A 20862-nucleotide genomic window follows, 5' to 3' on the forward strand; every position below is an offset into this window, starting at 1 on the left:
TAGCCGAATCAGCCAGAGACGTGTTACGATTCTTATGGTGGAAGCACGGCCTTAGTGAACAGCCCCCGAAGACGTACCAGATGACTGTGCATCCCCTTGGCGCAACTTCGTCTCCCTTCTGCGCCAGTTTCGTCCCGAGTCATACCATCGAGAGCCATGCTGGTATGTCGAGCAACGCCAAGTCATTAGCAGCCGAACGGGCATTTTATGTGGACGATTTGCCGCTTAGCGCCACTTATTCGGAACGTTCCGCGAACATCGCCTTCAAGTTGAAGGTAGCCCTGGAAGCCCGCGGATTCCGACTGACGGAGTGGTCGCCGAACAAACCTAACCTTTTGGCTGAAATCGCTGTCGAGGATCGTGCATATCGTGTAGATCTGCGACCGCCTTCGTGGCGTCGGACACTTGAGGTTCAATGGGGCATACCGACTGACGAATTCCTGTTTCAAGTAGATATCCGGCTCGAAACTTCCACGAACCAAGGAATAGTGTCACCCATAGCCTCATCACACTACCCCATGGGATTCATCTGCCCGGCTCTGCTACCAAGGAGACACTTCACCGCACTTATCATCAAACATTACCAATAAAGCTATGACCACGTGGGCTTTGGACAAGTACCGGCAGCTGTGCATAACAGATGCTGGGTTTTGCGAGGGCGAACCGCCGTCAGATGCGTCTTTTCGTCCAGTTGTCGCTGCCGCCGATGGTTGCGGGCAATGTGCTACCAACTGCTGCCCTTCCTACCATATGAACGAACCAACTGCACTCGTAAACCATTCACATTCACCGCAGTGGACTGCCTCGGGCAGCTGTTAGTCAAACAAGGGCGTGGCACCAACACGACTGGGTGTTCTCCATACAGAAGGGAAGTCATCGTAGAGACAGAGAAGCTGATCAGTCTGCAGGTTCAATCCCCGCGCATAACTATGGCTCGGGGAATGTTGATTCCCCCTGTGAATCAACGGTGAACAAGGGTAACTGTCCTTGTTTTCTGATCACTCACGAGTAACATGACTTACACCCGTTTATTATGACACCGTTTCGTTTTCTTGCTCCTCGTTTGCCCCCCGCTTTGTTCTCACTCAAGGTCTGCTTATCCCTCAGTAAGTGATGTCAATATTTGTTGCCCCTCTGTCATTGCCTACAAGTCCGCCTCGATTGCACCTATTTTTTGAGTGCCCACTCCGACGGAAAATCGAGCTGACCGGGTATCGAACCCGGATCCTCCGGACGGCAGGCGAACGCGCTGCCGACTACAGTGACCTGACACCCGGAGCGGCTGATTATTTTGTATTACCCATGTATCACGCCTGTCAGATAGCCCCTGCTGAGCTTTGTTTTAAACGGACGAAACCGCGCAATATGACCTGTCGCGCGACACGAGCGGCTGCGTCGACGCCGACCGAAGGACAGTCCCTCACATCCAGAACGTACTGACTCCTGCGCCGTTACGGCCAATTCACACTGTCAGACTGCCCCTATATGTATGTCGTTTGGTACTTGCTTGCTGTCGCCCCTACAGAAATCCGTGCTGCGTCAGTGACTACTTCCCGCTCCTGCTGATTGCGTCATTGTTGATTGTACGTTTTCTCAATGCATGATGCTTACAAATCCGTTTGTCTGTAGAACCGGTTCCTGTCAGTCTTCAATATATCATCTGCTGCCCCACGTATGTCTGCTCCTACTGGCTACTGGCTACGAACTGCGTATAATTTAATAGTCGCAATCGTCCTGTGAGATCCTTAACCGTCCGGATCTTCCAACCCTCGACGCTTCGAAATCTGTTTCGAAACTTCCGAAGCCCGTCTACTTAGCCGCATTCGACGTTCGCACACTTAAGAAATCCACTGAACAGTTGGCTCTTGTTCGTTCGCTGTATTTCTCTGTATTGATATATGTTGTCTGTCAGAAACAAGGACGTAGAATGCAAGTAGTGTGATTGAGCTAACTGCCCCCTGCCCTCTTCCAGGTTTTGGCTGCGCACCCCTGGTGATGCAGAGGCCGCTGCAGCTGGACACGCTGGGGTGGGTATTGTATTGAGCGAACAAGCGAAGTTGTCCATGCTTGTTTGGATATCAGTTGATAATCGCGTCTGTACGGTCCGTTTGGCAACATCTGTGAGGGAATCTAGATGAAGTAAAGCCCATCGCACCTTATGCATTGGGCATGCTTACGCTGCAACTGACTACAGCTCTCAATCTGCCAGGGACAGTTTGTATTACGCTCTAGGTGCCCTAAAACGGCGGGCCCAAATCTCTGACATCGTTATGGTTGCTGGCGATATAAACGCCCATTTAGGTAGACTAAGCGCTTCTGAGGCCCGATTGGGTGGCGTCTTGGTTTGGATGCGAAACGCATGGAGACCGGAGACCGCGGACCTTAGATGTGTGCCGATCACAGGCTGTTCGTTTGCAGTATGAATTTCCGGAACAGCGGAAATCGCTTGATAACGTGGTGCCCACCATCAAACCAGCGCCGAGTCCAAATAGACCACATCGCCGTCAGTTATCGGTGGCGAGGGTCTACGACCGCCTGGCGCTCCTTCTGAAACACCAGCGCTGAATCCGGCCATGCGGCGATTTTAGTTGCGATTTTCAGGTGTACGCAAAATGCGCACACCTCAGTTAGCCACTGAGAAGCTAGTTGACGTACAAATCGATCCAGCTCCTCGAATGCCTGGTGAGCAGCACGATGTCGAACATAAACGGCCGCTGGGGAAAAATATCCAAAGCGCTACTCAAAGCCGGAATGCCTGCTTGCGGTGCAACCCAGCCAAACAGTGGACCTCTGACAGGACCATATCTTTGCTGATGAACGAGTACCCATGACCGCCAACAAAATTTCACCCGGTGCATCATCCTACGTCAGGTGACAATGAGAGTCCGCGCAGACCGAGAAGTTGCGTAGACCCGAACGGCCGAAGAAACGGAAGGTGTGAAGAATGCTGGAAACGTGCGCAAACTGTTTCACTTGATTTGTCCGACTGGTCCTCGATAATCTCTTGTCAGCGAAATAATCAGGGACCGAAATAGCTCCCCGATATGCAGCAAAGCGGAATGTTTAGATGGCTGGGCACAGTGCCTTGAAAAACAATCCAGACACCTGCTGCCTTCAATCCAGAATCCTGGCGTTCAAAAGAGTGATGAACAGTGAATATGGAGCCGCCTTTAGTCTCAGAAGTATCCAAGTGTATTCCTCTATTCAGGCGACGTTGTGCTGCTGATCCTGATTACCTTGTAGCTGTCCTTTTCAAAAATGGCAATGGGCTCCTCAGCCAGTATCTGTCCAGCCTATTTCGGTCTATCTGAGGAGAAAAACCATCCCAAACGACGGCAGTGAATCGATAGCAGTGCCCATTTTCAGAAAGGGTACTCGCAGTGAATGTAGCAACCACAGAGGTGTTAGCTTGACGCCTGTTGTGACAAGGCCTCTGGCGTCACCGATTCTTCGTCGTCTCATGGCGGCACGCGAAGTCTTGACTCGTGAGAATCAACCAGGACTTCGACGAGATAGAGGCTGCGTTGATCACATATTCACACTCCGTCAGGTGTTAGAGCAACGCCACATGTACAGACGACCCACAATCCTGGTATTCCTTGACTTCAAGGGTGCGTTCGATTCTGTTGATCGATCAGTTTTGTTAACTACACTTGCTCAACAGGGTATGCCCCAGAAGTTTGTAAACATAATCCGATTTTTATATTCACATACTTCTGGGCGGGTGAGGGTGTATGGTGAGCTTTCCAAAAGCTTCCCTACAAAAAGTGGTGTCAGACAAGGATGTCCACTCTCCCCATTCTTGTTCAACTTCGTCATCGATGAAATAATGGGGCGAGCACTGGACGGTTTTCAAAACTCCGGTGTTCAAATTGTTGCTGGTGAGAACCTTGTCGGTCTGGAGTACGCAGATGACATCGCCCTCATCTTTGAGGACCAAAGCGAAGCTCTGTTGAATAAACCGACCACCATCATTTCAACGTTTGGCATGCATTTCGCATTTTCAAAGTGCAAAGTCATGCTTTAGAATGAGCAGTGTGCGAACATATCTCCTACAATTCAAGGAGAACCACTGGAGATTGTGGAAAACTTTACATAGCTCGGAAGTTGTATAAGCACCGACGGAAGTGTGTCTGATGAATCCAGCGCAAGCATTTCAAAGGCTCGAATCACGGATGCTAATTTGCGTCACATGTGGCGTCAAGAATGTATCTCACTTTGTCTTAAGGGTGGTATGTACCAGGCTACATTAAGGATTGTGCTGTTGTGCGGGTGCGAGACATGGCCTCTGCAGACAGAGGATATGAGGCGCCCCCAGGTTTACGACCACAGATGCCTCAGAAGCGTGGCTGGTTTCGGATGACGTCAACGTGTTAGTAACAAGGTGATTAGAAAACGGGTATTTAGTTGCGCTGCAGGTCCTTCAATTCAAGACAACATCAAGCACCACCGACCACGACGGCTCGATCATGTTCCACTCATGCCGAAACACCGTCTACCGAGACGAGTTTTGTTATCCGCGTCTCCTTCAGAATGACGCAAACCGCAAGGTGNCATGACTCAACAGAAAGGCGCGAATCACGTCACGAATAGTTTGGGTGTTGTTGGTGTTTCAGGAGGAGGTCTCCGTGATCCCGCCTGAGCTTGGTCGTAGGAGTTGCATCAAATGTCATTCATGCTGCCAGTTACTTTGCAGATTGTCTGATTGAGCGTTTGAAGGTGTAGACACTTCAGAATGCTTGACAAATTTCAGCACTAGGTTCCCTTTCTTTTTCGCTTCCTCTCACTCTAGGGCTTTTAACATGAGTATGTATAAAACTAGACGAAACTTATGGTTGTGTGGTTTTGAAGCATCAGTGTCAACACTGATGTTGCTGTTTTTAATGACGATGGTGATGAGTCACTCAGTGTGCCGGGATGCCCGTTTGGCACGCACAAGTATGTCTGATTGCTGCTCCGGCTTTTTCCGGTAGACTTTATCGCTCTCCACGCGGCTGGTGCCCGCATTACCAACATGGACAGCTCCGGATTGTGCGTGTACACCCATTTTTGGATGAAATCCAACCAGTTGGCCTTAAAATAGGTGGTGAGTCAATGGCCCGTGTGACGCTCCAATTGCAGTTCTTGTCGGACTACTACAGAAACCTACCGTACGGCATTGTCTAGGCAAGCCATAATGTGGAATATGTGCTGGCTTCTTGCAGAGAACGTCCACAGCCAAATAATTTGATTTTATATAATACGTACGTGCATCCTGTTAATTTTTTAAATATCGAAATTGCACAATATGATATCACAACCTAAGGCTATACTCGCCGCCCATTTTTGTGCCACCACTCAGTCCCCGACAAGTCTTCAGCCGATAATATTCACCCCTCACGTCCCTAAACAAGCCAAACAGTTCACGCATAGGACCACACTGCCTACTTTCCACAAAGCCATCCATGTTCCCACATTCTTCACCCATGCCATCTGCGATCTGGAATTTGTGCATTTCGTATCTACAGGCCACGCAGCAAGCGACTCAAAAAGGATAGCCCAAACTGATTGGTATCATGCGCACTGTTGACATTTACTACACCTGAGAAGCGTCAAAACGGTGCCATCTGCTGTCATCCGCATTTTGGCTGTGGTGACCTTTCGCCTTCTGTAAAATAAACGCCCGTCCATACTGGCAGTATTCAACCAGGACATAGGACATATATTTATAACAAAGAGACTCAACTATTAGTAACTCACTTAACCTGGCTGGTCGATAACTCCGGCGGTGTCTGTGTACGTTCTCAGTTCCCAAAACCTTGCCGAATTTACTGGCTACGAATTGCCACACTCCGATACTTTGCACGTGACTGTGGGTGCCGAGATCATGTTCTGTTGGCCATCGATTTACCCGAAATCAATCGCACAAACACTTATTCATCTGATGATGCTATTCAAGATAGTAGGAGGTGATTAGATTTGGTTCATGTCTCTGAGCGAAACAAAAGGGGACAACCGGTGCTTCATGTACTATTTAATAATGACAAATGCACTCAACTTACTAGCTCCGTACGACTCTGACCCTCCGTTGATTTTGTGACTACCAACTGTGTTAGTCTCACCTGGCTGCAATCTACAATGGTGTGTTCCTCATAGCATTTTTTGGATGAGCAGAGTTTGATTTTCCGTTTACGAGACAAAGCACGCGATCAAATCTTGACAAACTTTATCACCTACTTTTGTTCGTCATACCATAATCATGATCCACAGAATATCACATTAATGGTACACCGAGGTGGATATTTGAATGACTTTTGAATAAGCTATGAACGTTATGCGTATCGAGCCAGTTGAGTTTGTTTACTGGACTTTGGTACAGCACAATTTGTTGTGAAACCAGCCTCGGAAGACAACTTTCTACATTTTGTGGTGTGGTGGGACCATGAACCTCTGTGGCTGATTACCATCCTCACAAATAGTCAGCAGCTAATGCGGTGTCCTCGGATATTCTCAAGAGTGCCGGTGTGATGTCATTTCTTCCATTGGGGCGCATGGCCCCGCTTAGCCGAACTGCGGCGTGAAGTACAACGGCATCGCCGGAAAACAGGACTAACCATTATTATTCCACACTTTAAGTGCACCCACCGCTAATTACCGTGGCAACTAATCCCAACCTCTAGGCTAGTGCCTACTTGCGACGCTGCTTATGGGGATCGGCTGCGATTAGTGACCTCACCCGATGGTCAAAGACGGCCCTTTGTACGCATTGCTAATAATAATACACGCGTAACGGTGATGCTACTGATGTGGAGGCACGCGAGTAGTATGTATTCATAGAAGTTCGCTTTGCGTCTTTTGAAAAGGGGGGATCTGCTGCGGAATTCGTGGAGTCACTTTGTAAAATTTGATTGGATTTGTCCGACGAATGGGTGGAGGCAATGAATCCCCAGAAAAGTTCGGGAGAAGATGGGTGTCCAGTTTTTTTAACTAAGATGCAAATTATAGTTTTGCTTCCCTGTTCAATGGTCTGTAACCGGTCAGTTGGCATTTCCGAATAAATAACTCCGCAGCGAATGCCTTCTTCCTTTCATTTGGTGCCGTGACCAGGATAAGGATGAGGACCACATGGCCGCAACCCCTTGAGGATGGGGATGTTCGGACCTTCCTGGAGGACTTTGAGGAAGTTGCGGAAACTGCCGGGCTAGAGACCGACCGCGCTGAAGACCCTCCTCAGGGGCCGGGCGGAGGCGGCCCTGGATGCGGCCAGAAGAGGCCATCGGAAGATAGACTGGGCCGCCGCGAAGGAAGTCCTTGCAGGGGAGTTCGACACGCCGGCCGACCGCCAGGAGGCAATGAGGCGGTTCAAGACGGCCATGATGGCACCCGGATTTGACTCGACCGTCTTCTTCGCCGGCCTGCAGCACTTGTTGGATCGCGCTTTGCCGACGCTGGACGGGGTGTCGCGACACCAGTTTCTGTCGGATCAGTTCGTCGAAGGTGTGCAGCCTGCGCTTGGTGCCCAGTTGCGGTTTGCACGAGAAACTGGCCAGTTGAGTGTAGAGGAGCTGGTGCGTCTGGCCCGGGAGCTGCCCGAGGCACCACTGGCCACGCTGCAGTCTCAGGAGAAGAGGGCTGGTTCGCCAGTGGAGGAATTGCAGACCAGAGTGGACCAACTCGCCGAACAGTTGGCAGCCGTGAAGACGGAATCGCGGAGACACGCCCGAACCAGCCGGTGCAATATGTGCGGCAAGCCTGGCCACTGGAAGAATCAGTGTCCCCGTACCCGATCACTTGTAGAAAGTAAAACTTTAGAGTACTCCTCTTTTCCGTGGTTGGTCGAGATTAGCGCACTGACACAAGCTAATGTTTAATGTTAATGTTAATGTTTAATGGAGATATACTGGCCGACCTATTGAACACAAGGCTTTTTACTAGTTTGAACAAAAATTTCCCGGCCAGAACATTTCGAACCTGGTTCACGAAAAATCTCTTAGGTTCTTTTAATCTCAAATATTAGGTGGTTGTCTACACCTAAAACACGGCAGTTTACTCGCTCTCTTGCTGCTGTTCGGCCAAATACACGGGCAACTGAGTTTAAGAATGAAGGAAAACGATCCACCCTGGATAGCTTCTGGAACTCGGAGGACGATAACCAGCTCAGGAGTACAACGTATGGAAGACAAGGTGCAAAACGTGATACTCAGCCAAAGCTTCCATGCTGTTACCAAGACGCCGGCTAATCAAACCTGATCAGCACAGCAACGCACAATCACATTGGCTGAAGCTATCGCTCTAGGGCATCGTTACCCGAGCCTTTGACGGCAATAAACACTTTGTCGGCGTTCTATACTTGCTATGGCCAACTCACCTCCTTACCAGATTCACCCTGTGGTGAGTACAGTCACAGAACTACTCTAGCTGACTAGCTCAATCAGTCCTATTGATGACATGAAATAGGGCTTTCGGTACTCGCGCAACGGAATTGAATTTTGGAAATAAACGATTTGTCCATGATGGACCACAATGGACAGGTAGTTGAGTTCGAAGTACCGGAGCCTCATATAGGCAACCTGGGCTCTCAGCGATGCTAATAAAGTATTCCACTAAACTATTTCCTACGGGGGAAGGATTACTTCAATGGACACTGAAAGTCGGTGAGCTGGAAAAGATGGGAGTAGATTGAGATGAATTTTGATGTGAACATATACGCAACAAATTGAAACACTTTGGCCCATAATGGTTCATTTTTTCGCAAAGGTTTTGCAACAAAAAGCATTGTGCTCCTAATGGTCCCTCTTGAAAGTATGGGATCAGCGTGCCAGCCGGCATTCTGATTGGTTAGTTGTATCCTGGTCAAGTACCGTGCGCACTCAAATTAAGGTCGCGCACGAGCCAAGGGGAGAAGCGATCACGCGCCATGCGGCGTCATCCCATCTTGATTTGTGCGAGGATGTATTCCGTGAACCTGTAATATGCACGCTATGGAAGCACCAGGGGACAGTGATTCTCCGAAGGCAGGTGTTCACGACGATTTCTGTGGATGGAAAACAGAAACAAAGCTCATGAGCCAGAGCCCAGTAAGCAAGGTTGTACATCACCAATACTTACATATGAATCAATCAAAATGACAAACACCGTATACTACACTGGCCTCCTTTTTGAAGAACACCGTCCCCGGTGTACCATGGCCTACGTGAACCGGCCGGTCCTAGTGGTGTGGTGCGTTAAGCTGGTGAGCGTGTGCAGAGGTTGCTGTATCTGGGGCTGCGTCTACCGTGTGTGAGTGAGCAACGTGCTAGCTCTGAGGCCTGTATGCACATATGTAGAGCCAGGATCTCTGTGGTAGGTCTACCAGTGTGTGGTAACCATCCTGGCGTGGTCGCCAATTATGTAATATGCACGCTATGGAAGCACCAGGGGACAGTGATTCTCCGAAGGCAGGTGTTCACGACAATTTCTGTGGATGGAAAACAGAAACAAAGCTCATGAGCCAAAGCCCAGTAAGCAAGGTTGTACATCACCAATACTTACATATGAATCAATCAAAATGACAGACACCGTATACTACACTGGCCTCCTTTTTGAAGAACACCGTCCCCGGTGTACCATGGCCTACGTGAACCGGCCGGTGCTAGTGGTGTGGTGCGTTAAGCTGGTGAGCGTGTGCAGAGGTTGCTGTATCTGGGGCTGCGTCTACCGTGTGTGAGTGAGCAACGTGCTAGCTCTGAGGCCTGTATGCACATATGTAGAGCCAGGATCTCTGTGGTAGGTCTACCAGTGTGTGGTAACCATCCTGGCGTGGTCGCCAATTATGTAATATGCACGCTATGGAAGCACCAGGGGACAGTGATTCTCCGAAGGCAGGTGTTCACGACAATTTCTGTGGATGGAAAACAGAAACAAAGCTCATGAGCCAAAGCCCAGTAAGCAAGGTTGTACATCACCAATACTTACATATGAATCAATCAAAATGACAGACACCGTATACTACACTGGCCTCCTTTTTGAAGAACACCGTCCCCGGTGTACCATGGCCTACGTGAACCGGCCGGTGCTAGTGGTGTGGTGCGTTAAGCTGGTGAGCGTGTGCAGAGGTTGCTGTATCTGGGGCTGCGTCTACCGTGTGTGAGTGAGCAACGTGCTAGCTCTGAGGCCTGTATGCACATATGTAGAGCCAGGATCTCTGTGGTAGGTCTACCAGTGTGTGGTAACCATCCTGGCGTGGTCGCCAATTATGTAATATGCACGCTATGGAAGCACCAGGGGACAGTGATTCTCCGAAGGCAGGTGTTCACGACAATTTCTGTGGATGGAAAACAGAAACAAAGCTCATGAGCCAAAGCCCAGTAAGCAAGGTTGTACATCACCAATACTTACATATGAATCAATCAAAATGACAGACACCGTATACTACACTGGCCTCCTTTTTGAAGAACACCGTCCCCGGTGTACCATGGCCTACGTGAACCGGCCGGTGCTAGTGGTGTGGTGCGTTAAGCTGGTGAGCGTGTGCAGAGGTTGCTGTATCTGGGGCTGCGTCTACCGTGTGTGAGTGAGCAACGTGCTAGCTCTGAGGCCTGTATGCACATATGTAGAGCCAGGATCTTTGTGGTAGGTCTACTCTGTGTGTGGTAACCATCCTGGCGTGGTCGCCAATTATGTAATATGCACGCTATGGAAGCACCAGGGGACAGTGATTCTCCGAAGGCAGGTGTTCACGACAATTTCTGTGGATGGAAAACAGAAACAAAGCTCATGAGCCAGAGCCCAGTAAGCAAGGTTGTACATCACCAATACTTACATATGAATCAATCAAAATGACAAACACCGTATACTACAGAACCTAAAAGACAATATACCACAAGACCATTTTACTCGACGCCAATCCACTGGATGACGTACGTGGCTTCGGCATAGTAGCCCCCGGTCTTAACGTCATTTATACCTTACTGCTTGCGTCGGGCATGTCGTGAGTATCTGGACCGCAAGCGGAACAACGAGGAATAACCCAGTAAGCAAGGTTGTACATCACCAATACTTACATATGAATCAATCAAAATGACAAACACCGTATACTACAGAACCTAAAAGACAATATACCACAAGACCATTTTACTCGACGCCAATCCACTGGATGACGTACGTGGCTTCGGCATAGTAGCCCCCGGTCTTAACGTCATTTATACCTTACTGCTTGCGTCGGGCATGTCGTGAGTATCTGGACCGCAAGCGGAACAAGCGAGGAATAACCATTTTAGCTCTGCACTGGCTTGTATGCCATCCAAGCATAAGGCACCTATGGCCTTGATGCACTAGCGTCTGGTCGAGACCGCAAGACGCTGACTCTGAGGGGAGAAGGATCTAAATATTTACTGTGCTAAGGCAGACGAGAATACAATCCGAAATAAGTTAAAGGATTTTTTCGAGAAATAGCACCGTACCTCGCTTGGCATAGGTGCAATTTGACGTTTATCGGGTGCATGATCTAACATTGCACAACTTGCCCGCATACCTGAAATGTTCTTCATTTATCTCACTTTCTTCACTTAAGCTTTTTGTGGCCACTCTTATGGTTTCGTCCAACTGTTTATCTAAAACGAAGGTTCAAGACCCTACTTCACCAATCTCCACACAATTTTCTCACCGCCAACGGATGTGCACATATGAGCCTCCAGCGAACGCTGTGACCAGTTCTTCTAGAGTAGGTATGTTGTAAGTTATCAATCAGAGGGCTCGAGCTTGAAGGTATTGCCATCATAGTTGTTTGCGTGGTTCTGAGGGTGCCCAATATACGCCCCGCATTCACCACCACATCGTTTCTGTATGAGCCCGAAAACCTGCAGTTATCATAAAATCAGAGGTAGTTTTCAAGACTTGTGAGAAGTATTGCGACCGGCTAAGAGCTTAGATATTGTCGTGGATGCTGGATACATGGCTACGCAGCAGGTAGGCTTGGCGCTGCTAAGACTGGAGTCTCAATTGGGTGGCCCTCTTGGGATAGGATCGAGATGCACAGACAACTGCGAAAACCGGCTGCAGGAACAAGCTAACTACAAAGTATTCCTTTTCAGTGGTGGCTTAGTTTAGTGTCGGAATTATGACACTTCCAAAGTCGCCTGGCCACTTGATTTGGACGCGGCCTTAATACAATACATTGCGGTACACTATAGTCGGCTACAGATTGTCTGCTGTTCTGGGATATCTGTGTAGACTCTGATTAAGTGCCTGCTCATTGTTTCTCGTTGCAACCTCCAGGGGTGCCTGGTCATTGAGTAGCTCCCCGGACCTTATGTAAAGTAGACATACCTATTTGTAGGTGTGGACAGGAATCCCTCTACTGAAGACCTTTTCGAACAAGAAGTCTTCTGCTGTTACCTCTTGTCTGAGTGTACTTTCCGCACCCCTTTATGCTACTGGACGCCCGTTTTGTGGAACTGCGTAACCAACAAGATCTACGCACTTGATCAACACTAGCAACCTTCTAGCGATATCTGAGACTCGCATGTGTTTCAACAGGCCGAGGTTACAATAGAACGTGTAAAAGCACCCGAAAACTGCATTTGCAGGGCTTCCAGGCAAGTACAGAGGGTATCATGGGTACTTCATCGAGGAAATAGGATCGCATCAATACACTCTGTCATCCCTTTCACACCCTGTTGCTAATTCACTTGCCCACCTCACGGTTGTCACCCCTCTGAAGAGAACAACACGTGTCGCAGCAGATGATGTATCAACATGCGTAACACAATGAACGTTGATGGATGGTGAAGCAAGTTAGCGAACGCGATTCGAGCCATCGGGATTCTGTTGAAGCCAATACATCTACCTGAAGGTTTGCCATTCTCCACAACCCCTGATGTCTCTCGAACCGCGAGGAGGCAGGAATTTGTACTTTGTAGTTGCGAGGCACATACCGAAGGGTAGTATTATGGTGGACAATTTTTTTGCTTTATCTTCGTCCTAAAAGATTAGAGTTATACCATCTGCATACTTTAGACTGACAAGCTACGACTTTACCATCAGTTCTGAAAACCCTCCAGAGTTCAGCCCATTATTTCAACTGTGACAAATTTGGACGCAAATTGAGAGAGTGGATACCCTTTCCGGATACTGCTTCCTGTGTGGAGGCTTTTAGATGGTTCCTCAGACACTCTGACACGTCCGGAATTATCTAAGTATAGAGACAGAATTAAGTTAAAGAAATTTTGGAACATCCTTTTTTTCGCAAACGCGGTTAAAAGCACTGATCCGTCAAGAAGAGACTACCTCGTGCACCACGTAACCCATCGACCTACACTGGGGAGTGTGCGTTTGGTGCACAGATTCTCATACTGGGTTGGTCAATTAGTAGAGGTCTGAGAAAATGGTCTACCGGTCCTCCAGCTTGAGAATTGGAACCTGTCTGGTGACTTGCTTGGCGTTGTCATGCCAAACACCGCTGATTTCCGGTTAGAGCTTTGAGCCAAGGGCCTTGGCTGAAGAACCTAGTCGTCCCTTCGCCTAGGCCTCGATACCCTGGCAATATTTCAGTCCATGTACAACCATGAATTGTATGATCACATGTGATCTAAACTCACGTCGGCCACCGTCATGTACACTTCAAAAATACTATCAAACCATCCAAACACAGACGCTCCATTCACCTGGTAGCCTCCAACTTTCGCGCTCTGAAACAATCCGGACGAAACGTTGCTGTTGCATGCATGTTGGAATAAATTTCTGTTGATGTTTCTGTCTCCATCAATTAAAGTCTCAAGATCCCAGCATGGTTGTTGAAATGACCGCCTCCATGTGTTTCCACTCGCGTCCGGTTCCGCACTCCCGGCGATCCAGTGACCGCAGTGACTTGTCCTGCTACGGTTGGCATAGTTGCAGGCTACCGTGTTAAGTATCTCCGGTTGGATGGTCGACAGTTGACAGTTGCCGGTGTGCAGTTCGTTTTACAAGGTCCGTGAGATCAGCTGCCGTCCTAACGGCTTACCCCCCGATATACTGTAGCTCCGATGTACTCAGAGATGGGTTTACGACGCCTTATTGCACCGAACTAAGAGGTCAGCTGTTGTTGTGACTGTCAGATATATTTGAGTGCCTGCGCTTTATCTCCCGTTCATCCGACGGGCACGAGCGAACAAGGAATGTAGCACTCCCTGAGTTCTCAGCGCTGGGTATTTATCTTCTCAACATGAGGACCCACATAAAAATCCAAAAGTGATTTGAACTGAGTCACAAATGTAGTGTCACTAGACATGGGAGGAAGTTTATTCCGCGCACCAACTAGTGTTCAAGAAATGAAACCGGCATGACCCTAACAATCATAGATCTACTAATCCCGTCGCCGTCCCCTGCAAACTCATTGAGATCGGCAATCGATTCGCCTTCCCACCTCGAACATCCTGATACATTCTTCTCTTCCCGTTCTTATTCAACCGCTCTCTGAGCTCTCTTCACTAAGCAGTTAGCTTACCAGTGAGAGGACCCGAATAAAAATGTCCAAAAGTGATTTTGAACTTAGTCCTAAATGCGGTGTGAACAACTGAGAAGTTTGGAGCCGATTGAAAAGTTGTCGTTTCAGAAGAGCTTGATAAAAACTACCGATTGTTTATCAAGCCCTTTTGAAACTGGGAAGAAGGTTATTCCGCCTACCAACTACCCGAAATGAGAGAAACTACTGTCTAATAAAAGTGTGCGCTCTAAGCTTGCAAATCTTGCGATGTCTCCGCCGTTCATTAGTGGGATCAATGGTGAAAGACGCGTCGGCCAAACCTTCAAACAAGGCGTGAGTAAGTATCGTCGTTCAGCTGTAACACCCTTTCGGTGCCTAGCTGCCATGCAACCCGAAGGAAGCATGAGGGCTGACATACTGCCAGGTTGCCCAAGCCTACACAGGGAAAGTCGAAAGACAGAGGTCGGGTTCGAGCCACGGACCTTCCGGCCAGTAAATTCACGCCCTAACCACTTCAGCCAACCCGCCCCCTGAGTAAGTATCAGTTTCCATCGGAGGCGACGATAGTCTTGATAAACGTGTTGAGGGATCTCAGGATACGTTTCGTAATCATGAAATATGAGGCCAAAAACCATCTCCGTAGCACCTCGTTCGGTGTGTTCGACGAGGGTTACGTCCCTACATTATGAGAAAACAGAAACAGAAGTAGTCGGACGTATGACCTATAGAGTGTCTAGAAATCTGTGCGAGTAATACGGGGGAAGGATCGCCAAATCATCTGAAGAACAAGCGATGTTTTTTGGGCCGATTTTTCGTGCTGAAGTAATAGGAACATGCCTGAAGAGAGCTAGGCGCCTGTCATCTAGATTCGCAATGTCTTCCTGTCCATTCTCACCACGACAAAGACATCCACTGTAGTGAAATGTTTGGTTTGCCACTGTGATTAACTGTTTCTAGTCGGATGCTGGGGTGAGGTGAATTGCGCATTTACTGACCGGAAGGTCCGTGGTTCGAACCCGACCTCTGCATCTCGACTTCTCCTGTCTAGGCTTGGGCAACATGGCAGCCTTCGTGTTTCATTCGGGTGGTGTAGGAGCTAGGGACTGAAAAGATGCTACAGCTGAAGGATTGTTTTATTATTTGAGTATCCTCCGAACAACATATGGACTCACTTTCCATCACCCAGAGGAAGGTACTAGAGCAGTGAATACTTCTTTGCGGTGTTGACATCGATTTCGGAGGCGCTTGGGTTGGAACCCCAAGGTTTCAGGTCGTCTAAAGAACTAGACGTGGTTTTAAAAGCGCATCTGGAAGGTCGTCGATGTAGCTTAGAACGAGAAGTGGTCCCAAGATGGAGCCCTGAGTAACTCCAATGCAGACGGTGCAGAAGAAGAGTAGGTTGATTTGACTTTCAATCAGAATGTTCTACTTGATAGGAAAGCTCTAATCCAGTGTAGAATTCTCCCTGGATCCCATAAGACTCGACCTTTTGGCGCAGTGAAACGTGTAGCTCTTGGATGGATGCTTTTGACAATTAAATATGGTATCCGACAAAGACGATGGGCGACCATGAGTTGCCCAAAGATTTAAACAGGTTGAACGCAATCCACTGACCCGACGATCTGAAAAGAGCACACCGTAATTGTTACATGGGGGAGGTTTGCGCTTTCCCACGGAATTTTGGGTGGGTAGTAATAATAGCACTCAGATTCATTTGTTAATGGTCTGGTATGTGAGTGAAGGGTTCGGATGGTCAGCTGTGACGGAGAAGAGAGCGATTATGGCTGAGGAAGTGGCTCGGGCAGTAAAGTTGATAGGATGCTCCTATATTCCGCAGGTGAGCCAAGTAGTATATATTTATGCACAGTGTTCCAAAGAGAATTAGATAAAATTGGAGTAGGCTGAATGGATTTTACGGGGATTGATGGGGTTTATGGAACGGTGGATCAGGTGAACCTGCATAGCTCTCACAAAAGAATCGGATCCTATCAGCAGAAAGAGATCGCTAAAAATCCTGACAATAAAGTTCCTTGTAGTGTCAGGCAGTGAAGCATCAGTGCCAACACTGATGTTGCTGTCTTTGATGACGAGTGTCAGGCTGGAAAACGAAATTCGCGTCTGATTAGCAAGGTTGAAATTACCTCAGATAAAAACAGTGCCATGTAGAATTCTGTCAGAAATCTAAAGGGCCGAGAAACTGGAAAAGGTCCCCTTTGGATTTGCGACATTAGATCAAAAGGGCTTGGTTGGTAGGGCTTGAATATTTATATCGGAATATTGCCCACGATGAAGTGTATGGCGCATCTTTTAGGTCTCGACACATTCTTCGATTGAACTCGTTGTACGATCGAACACTCATTTGTTGGTTACCCTGTTGCAGATTTGCCGACACCATCCTACAGGTGTTATGGTTCTGAAACACTGGTTGTTGACAAAGTCACAGTTCCGCTGTTCGCAGGGAACCTGTCTCGCAGCCATATCAGAAAATATCCCGTGCTATAACCTGATACACATATCCCTTAGATTCTGGGATAAGCCAGTTTGCCGTCAGAGGTGTCTCAAATTAGCATGCCTGGGCCGGGCCTTGGATATTGATGCATTGACCTCACACACTGTTACACTCTCGGAAGTCTGAGAATGCGACTTTTTAAATACAGTTAAAGTTTCTGGTCGTACGGCAGTGAAGCTTCACTCTCACAACTGGTGTTGCTGTCTGATGGTGATGATGTTGAGGTCTCTGGATCACCAGAGTTGCGCAGCCGGAAGCGAGTGAAGAGTGGTTAGCGCAGTGACTATGCGGATCTTGTATTCTTGTTTCTGACACAGTATATATCAACATCCAGCGGGCCTAGTGTGAGAGCAGAAGCAGCTTGTTATCCCTTTTTCTTCAACATCAAGCGAACATAGAAAAACTGCTAGATGGACCGGGCATCGAGGCTTAGATATTGATGCTTGGGGCTATCAATGCCGGCTGACTCGAAGGTGTTGCGGCGAAGACAGATGCAAGACCAGCGCGGTTGTCAGTCATAACGAATCGATGAACAATGGGAGTTTTATTAATAGAATGTGGTGAGGGGGTAGAGAAAGTCTGTGAAGGAGAAAGAGGAGAGGGTTCGAGGCAGCCTGCTTTCGCTGACCCGCCCTACTGTATGCCGAAAGTAAGACGAGCCGATAAGACATGGCAGTGTTTTTACTCTCATCAGCCGTGGTTGTATGCAAGCTGGGGTACTAACGGGACGCCTAAACATGGATGGGAGGACAATTAGGGTCATCGAGCAAAGCCTTTGGTTTATAAGCCTGACCTCAAGGCAACAGCGTTTGGTGCGAAATGTCAGCACATTGCATTTTTAGAGAACACACGTTCGGACTCCAAATCTGGAGGGCCAAGAGACTGTATTGGTTAGACCTCTAACCATTGACCAGCCTGGTCTGGAAGATTATGCGAGTGTCGTACGGGCATTCCCCGTTGAGTCTTGGAGGCGCACGTAGCTCAACGCCATGGTAAGGCGTTATGTACGGGAGTGAATTGTGATCATCTGGTATTGCTGGTTGATAATGATGGTACTGATCATAAAATGGAAATCAGGCGTAATTCCACGGACATCATGCGCTTCGTTTACTTTCCAATTCAGTTTTTTTTTCAGCTGACGAGCCGTGCATTGTGATGCAGTGGTTACAGCTTCGTTCACCGGGGGGATCTTTTCCCTAGCCTCGAACTAAAAGGTCTTAACCACGAGGAAGATGTTAGGGTTTTCTTGGGGGACTCTGCTCGGAGTCAATGATCCACCTGGCTGTAGGGGGCCGACCTAGCCGGAGAACGCAGGGAGTAAGGCATTACTGTCTCACTCCCAATGCAGCTGTGCAAAGTAGGTGCCTTTCGAGCGGCACCGGACTCTGATTTCAAAAGTACATCGACCCTACTGAGTAATGTGTGGGTGGTCACGGTCAGCCTTTTGGAGATCGGATTATGCGGTCGAACTTTTCTAACTCGTCCTTCCTCAGGGGAAGACAACACGGCTACTTAAGTAAGTATGGACATGCTTGTCACCCGGGAAAAACGCCTTACTGACTCTGCACTCATTTGTCGGAACTCATTAGGTTTCGCTTTAATGTCTGTTGTCGTTATAGACTAAACCTTCCGCCAGGTGTACATGATATTTACTGTTCATTTCCGCTCTTTACTCTTTAATAGCACACCAGCTAAACCATTTTGTGAGTATCTTCATGTGGCAGTTTTCTGCTTGCGAATTCAATGTGGAGTAATATATGAATTACCCTGAGGGCTCGCACATCCGATATGATGTATTCTTAAGGATGAGAATAGCATTATTATCAGTACTACCCTATTATACATACAGCTGTTGTCTTCGTCAGGCAATCTAGCCTTATCGTTAGACGAGACAAAGGAAGATCTAAGCTTTTAGTTTCAAACCTACTGCAGCTAACATCGGAATACCATGGGTTTCCATAGGTCACTTCGTGGGCTTGCTCCTGACACAGTCCGGACTTTGTTCATTTCCCACATACCTCTACTGCTTCATTACGAGCAATTTGCCATCGTCATCTTCGCAAAATAAGGTATACTTCGAGAGCGATTTTACTGTGACGAATCGATCTGTGGAGTTTTATAGATCAGAGGCGCAATGTGTACTCGTGGGACGTGCGAAATCTCCCGATGTTTGACCATCGGTGCCTCCGAAGCGTCGGTCAGGTTCGGTGGAAACGTTGGGAGAGATCACCCAGTTGTTAGAGCGCGAATTTACTGATCGAAAGGTCCATGGTTCGAACCCGACCTCTGCATTTTCACTTATCCTGTCTTGGCTTGGGCAACCTGCCAGTATCCCACCCCTTTCGCTTTCGGCAGCTAGGCGTTAAAAGGGTATTACAGCTGAACGATTATCTTATCTTTATCATCTGGATGGTCTTAGAGAGGACTGCTCGATGGACTACTCAGGCTTCACTGGTTATGTTGGTTGGGACAGATGCTTCATATGTCAGATGACAGTCCACTTCCTAAAGCTTATTTTGCCTAGCCCGGTCTTGAATAGAAATGATCAGAATGTTGACAGTGTTATTTGCCAACGAAGTGTGAAAGTACTGACCATTAAGCATCCGCCGGCCCCTGAATGAGAAACAGAACTCGGCTCGTCACCGGTTAATGATGCTGGAAAACATGGCCCAACCAGACAGCCAGTGGCGTTCTTGCGTCAAATCTATCGCCCTCAATGCTCAGTTTACCGTTTATTAAGATAACTAAATAAATTATACATAATCCAACATAATCCATCTTGCTTCGAGAGCGAAGAGTTTAGGAATTGCTTGCAGAAGCTGGGTATCAGACGGCTGAGGACGGCACCATACCACCCGCAAACAAATGGTCTGACCGAACGTAATAACCGAACGATTAAGGAGTGGCTTGCGGCCAAAGGAGGTGACTGGGAAATGAACTTGCCAGTGGTGTTGTTAGCTCATCGTGCTTCCACGCAGTCAACCACAGGCAAGTCCTCTTTTATGCTGGTGTACGGTCGACATCCGCTCCTTCCGGTTGATCAGGAAAATAGGCTGTGGCCGGGCACACGCTTGTCTCCTNCCCATAGGCACGACTGTCAAGTGAAAGGATCACCAAAATCCTGGAAGGAGTGGACTGGGGTCACGGAAGCTGGGCAGTCGATGGCAAGGGCCGTTTGTAGTCACCAACCGCCGGGGGAACGTCTATACCATTCAAGATGGTCGGGGATCGAAAGTAGTGAATGGGACGCAGCTTCGCAAGTGGCATGATACACCCGAAGAGCGGCCGAGTAGACCCGCTGCCGAAGCCAACCTGAATGAAAATCGATGGCATGCGAACGTCCTTTAAGGGGTGGAGTTGTGTAACGGTGATACTACTGACGGGGAGGCACGCAAGTAGTATGGATTGTTCGTAGAATTTCGCTTTGCGTCTACTGAGAAAGGGAGATCTCTTACGGAATTCGTGGAGCCACTTTGTGTAACATTTGCGTGGATTTGACCGACGAATGAGATGGAACGAACATCTCTAATGAGGAACGCCTTGACCGGTGGGCTGAATACTTTGAACAACAAATGTCTTGGCCACCAGCAGGCACTCATCTACAGCCCACAGGTGAAGTAGAACCCTGGACGGTGAACGTGGAACCACCTACGGCCTCGGAGGTTTACGACTGCATATGTTCTCTCAAGCGCCACCGAGCTCCCGGTCCGGATGACCTTCCACCTGCACTGTTCAAAGACGGGGGTGAAGTCCTCAGTCAGCGCCTGTCCGACCTGTTTGCTTGCATTTGGGAAAAGGAGTCTGTCCCAGACAACTGGGGAGAATCGGTGATAGTGCCCATCTTCAAAAAAGGTGCGCGTAGTGAGTGTGGTAACCACAGGGGGATCAGCTTGACCCCGGTTATAACGAGACTGTTGGCGTCAATTGTGCT

The 20862-nt window shown here is 48.4% G+C and overlaps 1 protein-coding gene across 1 annotated transcript in view; it reads left to right on the forward strand.

Annotated features, from left to right (window-relative positions):
• Window positions 1–20503: 20503 nt before the first annotated feature.
• T265_08517 (hypothetical protein) overlaps window positions 20504–20862 on the forward strand; it is a gene marked incomplete at both ends in the record, with an annotated part of 12575 nt that continues 12216 nt past the window's right edge. The window contains one exon of the mRNA XM_009174338.1: window positions 20504–20844. Within this exon, the coding sequence (XP_009172602.1) occupies window positions 20504–20844 (341 nt within the window). The remainder of the gene's footprint in view (window positions 20845–20862) is intronic.

Source organism: Opisthorchis viverrini (genome assembly GCF_000715545.1).
Source record: "Opisthorchis viverrini unplaced genomic scaffold opera_v5_222, whole genome shotgun sequence".
In the NCBI taxonomy this organism is placed as follows: Eukaryota; Metazoa; Platyhelminthes; class Trematoda; order Opisthorchiida; family Opisthorchiidae; genus Opisthorchis; species Opisthorchis viverrini.